This window comes from Sinocyclocheilus anshuiensis, unplaced genomic scaffold (assembly GCF_001515605.1).
Source record: "Sinocyclocheilus anshuiensis isolate Anshui unplaced genomic scaffold, SAMN03320099.WGS_v1.1 scaffold2567, whole genome shotgun sequence".
NCBI classification, from domain to species: domain Eukaryota; kingdom Metazoa; phylum Chordata; class Actinopteri; order Cypriniformes; family Cyprinidae; genus Sinocyclocheilus; species Sinocyclocheilus anshuiensis.
The window spans coordinates 168,337-177,306 of NW_015558740.1; the positions used below are offsets into that span (position 1 = coordinate 168,337).

General features: G+C 39.1%; 1 protein-coding gene across 6 annotated transcripts in view; it reads right to left on the minus strand.

Moving 5' to 3' along the window:
• The window catches only part of LOC107681480 (pro-neuregulin-1, membrane-bound isoform-like), a 52,110-nt gene that overhangs the window by 10,177 nt on the left and 32,963 nt on the right, over positions 1-8,970 (minus strand). For all 6 annotated transcript variants that reach the window (XM_016477789.1, XM_016477787.1, XM_016477788.1 and 3 more), the window contains one exon: positions 922-1,060. In XM_016477789.1, the coding sequence (XP_016333275.1) occupies positions 922-1,060 (139 nt within the window). The remainder of the gene's footprint in view (positions 1-921; positions 1,061-8,970) is intronic.

Below are 8,970 nucleotides of genomic sequence, written 5' to 3' on the forward strand. Positions count from 1 at the left end.
GTAGGCAGAAAACCACAGCTAGCAGTATGTGATCTGAAATGAGGAGGCAAAGTCCTCACTGTTTATAATGCTTTAGTTTAATCCAGTGTAAATGAATGTTTCAGTTCCGCTTAATGTTAGCACATCTTCCAGGTTAAATAAATAAATGTTACCTACACTTTCAAAAAAAAAAAACAATAGCCAAAATTTTAATTTGTATTTTTATATTACAAATGCAATTAATGTTTTATTTTTTAAACCTAAGAATATATCTCATCAAGTTTTTAAAGCAGTTTTACATTTATTCCAAAAGAGCAACTATAAAAACCCCATAACAACTTTCAGATTTCATGCCTATTTTATTTGTGAATTGTTTATTTTTAATAGTCAGCTTATTTTCGGATCATCAGTCATCAAAGCTCGGTCAACATAACAGATGTCATGACGGTCACAGACACATGGATGTACCTTTAAAACAGTGTAAAAGGCCAAGCATAGTGCGATGGAGGCATTGCCTCCTCTCATGACTTTCCTCCATTCATTCTCGATTACCACCCACCAAACCCTTTACGATTTACACATGCTCTCAGGAAGTCTGTTAAAACCCAATGGGCTCAAAGCAGGCAAAAGAGACACTGCCTCCCACTGTGGCTTCAACAGCTGGAGACTCTGTCGGACAGTGTCATTTAACGAAAAAATCTATACACTTTTTAAAGTCAAACTTTGTAATATTGGCATTGTTAATTTTTGTTCTGTGCATATTTTCTCATTTAATTATTTTGAGGAGGCAGTGCCTCCCTCGTGTCCTTGGAGGAAACGCCACTGCCTGAGAATCAAACCTCAACTGAAATGACTTCAGAAAAACACGTTCACAGTAGGACGGCTCTGCGACTGGCAGACTGAATCTCTCAGTGTTAAACGCGTGCGGATGAGCAGCTGTACCTGCAGAGGCGTCTGATGTTGCCAGGTGTGACCTCCAGCGTGAAGCATTCGCCGCCGTTCACGCAGTAGTTCCTCTCGCTCTCGCTGCAGCGCGTCACATGACTGGAGGTCTTGGCTGAGGGAGTGGTGCTGGTGGCCGCTGCACAGATCAACACAACACTTAAGTGCACTGAGCAGGGAACAGTTTTACTGCAGAAAAAATCAACAATGAGGTACAACACTACTCTAAGGTCAAGTATTTAAAAGGGCTCGAGCTGCAGCTCATGACATGCACAGTATGGGTGTCTGATCCAAATGATCTTCACAAAATATTTGCTAAATATAAGAAGAGTAGGAGAAGGCCAGCACTGGACAGACAGGCTACTGAGACTGAAATAAATGCAGACTCGTCACATTTCACAAATAAAAAATAAAAAATATTTTTGAGTGCACAGGTATGATAATATTTCTCAACCAAACAGCTACTTTATTACACGCCTACACAGAGTAAAAGACAAGCAACGTTCAAATAATTATTGTGTTTCTGTTCAAATATAGCAACTTACAAAGAAGCACTATCATGCAATGCCGTGATTTAGTTTTAAACATGTGAGCAGTTTAAGCCGTTTCAAACGAAAACAGCTCAGGCAACCTCGTAAATTTTAAACCAATTCATAAAATCTTAACAGCATCAAATAATATCACTCTGTACCTGTAACATTTTGATAATATCTGGAAATACGAAAGCGCATCACTCCTGTGTGTCAACAACCACTGGGATGACAAAGTGTTTCCCTGAGCCCTTTAGATCTACTGCCTTCCTCTGCACTTCCTCCAGCCACAGCGGTCTGCAAAGTCCCTGCTCATCAACATTTTTAACTGAGCACCTCTACACCAGCTCACCGCACACGTCACATCTGGCATTGCGTCTCTAATGCGTCATCAATGCAGCACTGAATAATCAAAGTCGTCACAACCTGGCCAACCCTCTTAATTGTATTGACTGTGCAATTGTAGCCTACTTCAAATATTAAAAGTATATATTTTAAAAACTATACTTTTAGATAAGATATGAAATAAAAGGTCGTTTAAGTGTATAGAGCACACTTTCATGTTTTATTAACACACTTAAGTACACTTTTATTGTCACCATAAAATCAAAATGGACAAATCTTACTTTTTTTGTCAGACACAGACACAGACACACACACACACAGATCTCCTTCTGGATCTGTCACCGTTACTAGGAATAGTAATGGTGGAATTTTTGTGGAATATTGCAGTTTATTATAAACGATTTATTAGGGATTTAAAAAAAAAAAAATTCATATTCTCTTGTAATCTTTATTCAAAATAACTTTCCCTCTCCTTGCAGCAATAGCAAACGACAACGATCAAACGATCCAATCAATTCCTGACAGACTAAATCAAGTCCCACCCTGCATTTGTTTTCTTACGTGAGAAGCCATTTTCATTTGGATATAAACGTCACAATAGGGAGGAAATTTTGTCTGTATACTTTAACCATATTTCAAAGAAAATACATGTAATTATGAAATTACATATAAAGATGTACTCATGTCCTACTTAAGTGGGTCAAAAAAGCACTCTAAAGCTATACTATAAACTATAATACATTTTTATTCAATTGTAAATAACGTAATCAAGTTTAAAAAAATTACATTGTTCACACAGTTCTTTTTATGTATATTATTTCTGTAATTAGTACTTTTCAAGTCCAATTACTGTACTTTTTTTACAGTAAACTAAATGTACAACTTTTTCACAAGGGGAAAAGGAGCACACATTCTGGACATCAGGCCTTCTGTGACACACACACACTCACACTCACACACACACACACACACACACACACACACACACACTCATACTTGTATTTGTGGTTTATGGGGACTCTCCATAGGCGTAATGGTTTTTATACTGTACAAACTGTATTTTCTATTGCCCTACACCAACCCTACCCCTTACAGGAAACTGCTGGCAATGTTTGAATTTCATAAAACACCATTTTTGTATGTTTTTTAAGCCTTTTGTTTTACGGGGACACAGGAAGTGTCCTCATAAACCATGTTTACGTTGTAGTACCCATGTCATTATACACATTTGTGTCCTCATAAACCATATATACCTGTACACACTCTCACACTCTCACACTCACACTCACACACATCCGCAATCCTTCTGGATCTGTCACCATTACTAGGAAGGGACTGATGACAACTCAACCGTGAATTCCAACGATTCCCTGCACGACTGACCGAGAACCTCCTGAAGTTACTTCATGACTTCACATACTAATGGCTCTATTTTCTGCTTTTAGGATCAAACTGATTCCACCAAGAAATATTGATAGCCATCTCTAACCAGCTCTGACATCAAGTTACTCTCATTTACGGGCCGGGACGCATGGCCACATCCGGCCGTCCTGACTTACCCTCGACACTGTCGATACAGGACATGAGACACTGAAGGCTGGGGATATTTCAAGGCTGGTGGTATGAAGATGAGCAGATTAGAATAAAACTCAGGCTTCATCCTGATAGATAACTGAGTTAGATTCGTAGGTCACAGACCCCATCAGGTGACCACTGAAGCAGGAGACATTCTGCCTTTGAGCTCCATGTAATTCAATCTTTACCATCCGAACTGCTGATGTTTGAGACAACCAGCGCTGCATGAATAATTGACAGCGTAACAGATTGCTTTTGTCCCGTTAATCTAATTGCCATTTTTCACTCCCATTAAACCTGCAGCATTAGTGATCAGGCACATTTTATCATCCGTCACATCACAACAACATTCAGTGCTTTCTGAGGATGGGAAAGTGACATGTATTTGCATATGACTGACCGTCAGTGCCTGAAAGAAAACGCCAAATGAAAAGACTAAGTAGAATGACAAGATTTAAATAGACACTATTCATGTGATGTTGGCATTTTGGCATCCTGCGCTCACATTGACGGGCACATTGATAAAGTGGAATTGTCAGCAAAACAGCATGAGTACATTTCAAGGTGAGAGACATGAGCCGATTCATTCAACTCACATATGAGCACATCTCAATGCAGCCAAAGTCTGGCGGCAAACAGCGACGATGCCACAAATAAACATGAGTGATGAGCAAAGGAGAGGAGGGACAATTGCATTGCTGTGTAACCTTCATGCTTGTACTTGAGTCTTTTTACATGTTAATGAACCTGGTCACAAAGAAGGAAATTCAAGGTTTAGTTACGTGTTGACTGTAGAAGTGGTGGTGGTTGTTAAGGATTCAGCTGATAATGAGGAGTTGACACATAAATTGACTTTCCATGCATGGACAGCATCAAGATTTTAGTTTAAAACTAATATGTGACCCTGGACCACAAAACCAGTCATAAGGGTCGATTTTTTTTTATTTGAGTTTATACATCATCTGAAAGCTGAATAAATAAGCTTTCCATTGATGTATGGTTTGTTAGGACAATATTTGGCCAAGATACAACTATTTGAAAATCTGGAATCTGAGGGTGCAAAAAAATCAAAATATTGAGAAAATCACCTTTAAAGTTGTCTAAATGAAGTTCTTAGCAATGCATATTACCAATGAAAAAATAAGTTTTACTATATTTACAGTAGGAAATTTACAAAATATCTTCATGGAACATGATCTTTACTTAATATCCTGATGATTTTTGGCATTAAAAAAAATCGATCATTTTGACCCATACAATGTTTTTTTTGGCTATTGCTACAAATATACCCCAGCGACTTAAGACTGGTTTTGTGCTTCAGGGTCACATATGACTATAAATAGGAAAGTGTATATCTTATCTAAGCTTTTCACCATTGTTAAACACCTTTTCACTTCCACTATTTCATTATAAAGGGTGTTGTGGTGCGACAAAACGATATTTGAAAATACAAATATTCCACGTGTCTCTTAATTGTTATGTTCATAAAAGCAGCATGCAGGCTTAGTCCCATGAAGTGGAGTTACTGTCTGTGAGAATACCTGCAAGACGCAGTGAGTCTTAAAATAAATGCTGCCTAAAAATAGCTGTGTGGGGCCACTGTAGCGCATCCACTGCAATGCAGCAGTGCTCAGGGTCTCTTTCTCTGTGTGAGCATTTTGAGGGGTACTGCTGGATCGATTTGGTTCCATCTCATTTTTTTTTTTGCTTGTGAGAAGAAACCAAAGACGCTGTCTCTGCACAGACACTGCATCATGCTGCAGTGCAAACGTGCCACCTCTTCTGATGCAGCTGCTGCACCAGCACTTTCCTGTGTTGCTGATGATGGTGCTCCAGCAATGTCCTTTACTCAAATACACAGGGAGAAAATTCCATCTGAGTAGATATATTTAAGCATTCTGAAGTATACATTGTTCTTTCAGATGGGTTTAAATCTCAGATGTAAAAACAGTGTTCCCGATGTTGCTGGACAGACTGCTGAATCATACTGCAGGTTTATCGGTGACTCAGTGAGTGCTGTGCGTTCAAGGCACAGGCTGTCTGACATCTTAAAGCATTCCTCTTTCAAACAATGATTTAAAAGTTATGTGATACAACATCTGCAATGTACAGTACTGCTGTTAGCCTAAAGTCCTAGAATCAAGCCGTGTACTAGATCATGTGCCACACAGCATGTTAGCAGAGGACATGAACTCAATATTTAAACACAAATGAAACACAGATAGGCTACCGGGTAACATAGTTCATGCTATTTGTCTTCTTACTGCAATTAATATAAATGGAGGCTGCAGCATTCAAGCTACAAAAAGAAGCACCATTGTACCAAAATTGTACATTGTATTGTTATGGAAAGGAACAATCAACATTATGTCTGAATGACTGAATTTTCACTTTTGGGTGAAATGTCACTTTCTGTTTCCAGAAAGAACCCATTTATTCTGATAGTAGATAGTAAAACATAGTAGAGCTCTATTTCAGAAAGGCTGGATGAATCTCTACATGACACACTGTTGCTTCAACACCAGAGAAAGCCTAGAATAGCAAAACTCAAAACTGACGTTGTTCCTCAAATGTTGGTTCTGGTGTGGCAGGTTTCAGGAACTCGAGAAGTGTGTCTGTGTACACCAGGTCATATCAAACAGTCCTGGCCTCTCTCAGCGTTTACACGATTCATTTTGCACATGCCCAGTCAACGGCCTCAGTAATGCAATGGGATTTCTGTTTATCTGTAACCACAGCAACCACATGTTTGATGTCTCACTCATCATAACCAGCAGGAAACGAATGTGTTTTCATAGCGGTCTTGTGTAAAGAGCACACCTTCAGGCTGTGCAAAATGCCAAGACATTCTTGTGCAGTGTAATTGGGAGTGGAAGTGTTTTCCTGTTCTAACGGACCTGTATGGACAAATTAAGGGCAGTATTTAAAGATTTTACACTGCCATCATCAGCAAACCCTAGACACTTTAAATTTGAGTGGAAGTTTTTAAACAAGACTCCGACTGATGAATTTAGACGGTTGTTAAACACACCAGCTGATTATGTTTACAGATGTCAGACAGAGAAAACACAGATGTTCCTCATTTTAAACTTCACTTGCACATAATTTTAGTCTCTGATTTCTCAACATACTGTAATTAGTAGTAATAATATTGGTGCTTTTTTTTGAAAGGCAGTGCCACTTTACTGGCTAATATTTAGCAAAACTCCTTATCTATGTAACCATGACCACGGTGCCTACTTGGAAAGAGGGCTGGCTGATGTGCTCTAGACCATAATAATCTACATGATAAATCTATAGACATCCTTGAACACCTCCTGAAAATAATTAGGAACATTACTACTCACATGAATACAACATTGCTGTGCTGTTGCTAGGGTACAACCAATGTAGAAAATACTGTACTTCATATAAAATGAAGAGTAAAAACAACAGTTGGTTGAACTAAATTAATTAAATTAAATACCTTTTTTAATTAACCTACCGATTATAAATTTATTTATACAATTTACAGGCCCCATGTGGTATTAAGATAAGCTGTCAAACATTCTGAAATCATTTCATCCATCCCGACAAATTTGTTCTTCATTCCACCTTAGTCCAGAATAAGATGTAGTGTCACGCACGTTTACCTTTAGGCTACCTGCAATGCTGAACACAAGTCTGTAACACTAATTAAAATGAAAATCTGTTTTTGTCTCATAAAAGAGTAGACAATCTTGCCTTCTGTTGAGGATGGCACTCAGTAAACCTTTTGACCTGCCATTTATAAACAGTAGACCTAAAATTATAGCATAATATTAATCCAATTAATGAAAAATGAAAAATAAATGAACAGGATCAAGGGGGTAGGATCAAAAGCAGAGACAGGGAAATCAATTAAAAATGAGAAATTAGATGGATTACTTAGGGTGATGCTAGGTAGTGGCCAAGGAGCTCTCAGTGACTGCTGACTGTCTCACGAGAAAAGAGCCTCATTTTTCTATTTGCAGTCTCCATGATCTTCTGGCTCAGGTCCCTCTATCAGTGTAAGTCTGAGGTTTATTTCAGTTTATTGTCCACCAGGTGAAAAACATTAAATATGATCAAATACAGTTGTGTTTGGTCTCGTACTCTATCGCATACCTTGTCAGTGTTGTGCGCTTGCTTAGCCCTTTGTTGTGATAAACAGTAAACTGTATTTAAGCGCTAGCAAAAGACAGTGTAAAGAAATACTCTTTGAGAGAATCAGTCAATCAGCGGTAGTTAAAAGCAGATCGTAAGTGTATTTATTTCTTGTCTCATTAATGTTCAGCGCAGTTGTCGTTGCTAGGAAACGCTTGTTTTGTTTACGGTGTTGAGACGTGCTGAAGTTGCATTTGGTCTCGTACTGTATCGCATACCTTGTCAGTGTCGTGCGCTTGCTTAGCCCTTTGTTGTGATAAACAGTAAAGAGTGTCCAGCTGAATTCAATTTCCGTTTTGTCAAACGGGTATAAAAAAGGATAGTACACCGCGGCAGCCCTTGCGTGAAGACCGAAGAGTGTAAAGACCATCGACTCTACCGTGCGACTCCACCGAGCAGGGACAACGGCAAGGGACATAAGGATCGCTTTTGACTCAACCTCTTTTTTACACCTTTCTTCACTTTTGTTTCAGTTTTTATGACCAACTCTAACTATGTGTTCCCATCTCCCTACCATTACTACCAAACCGCACATCACACACTGTAGGCAGCGCAATCTTAACAACCTGTGCACTTTGCCTATGTCTGCTAATACACTACTTTCTTTTTCTATTGGTCTCTGGAATTGTCAGTCTGCAGTAAACAAAGCAGATTTCATTACATCTATTTCTAGTCATTCAAGACTAAACCTCATGGCCCTGACAGAGACGTGGATCAAACCAGAGGACACTGCTACTCCTGCAGCACTCTCCAATAATTTCTAATTTTCCCACACTCCCCATCTGACTGGAAGAGGTGTCTGCCCCTTGGCTATCTGATGTTCTCCGCGAGCATCTTTCTAAGCTCAGGACTGCTGAAAGGGTGTGGCGCAAATCAAAAAATTCTACTGGCCTTAATGTGTATCAGTCACTCCTTTCTTCCTTCTCTGCTAATGTCTCCACTGCTAAAAGGACATACTATCATAACAAAATTAACAATTCGTCTAACTCTCGCATGCTATTTAAAACATTTTTCTCCCTCCTTTGTCCTCCTCCTCCCCCTCCTTCATCAACTCTAACAGCTGACGACTTTGCCACGTTCTTCATTAACAAAATTAAAACCATCAGTGCACAATTTGCCACACCACAAACTGTCAAGCACATCTTACCAGCACACATAGGCCTACACTCGTTCATATCCTTTTCTTCACTCTCTGAGGCAGAAGTCTCCAATCTCATTCTTTCTAATCATCCTAATAATTGTCCGCTTGATCCTATTCCATCTCATCTCCTTCAAGCCATTTCTCCTGCAGTTGTACCTGCACTCACTCACATCATTAACACATCCCTTCATCATGGTGTTTTTCCCTCAGCATTTCGACAGGCTCGTATAACCCCACTACTTAAGAAACCCACCCTTAACCCATCTCTTTTAGAGAACTACAGACTTCCCTTCT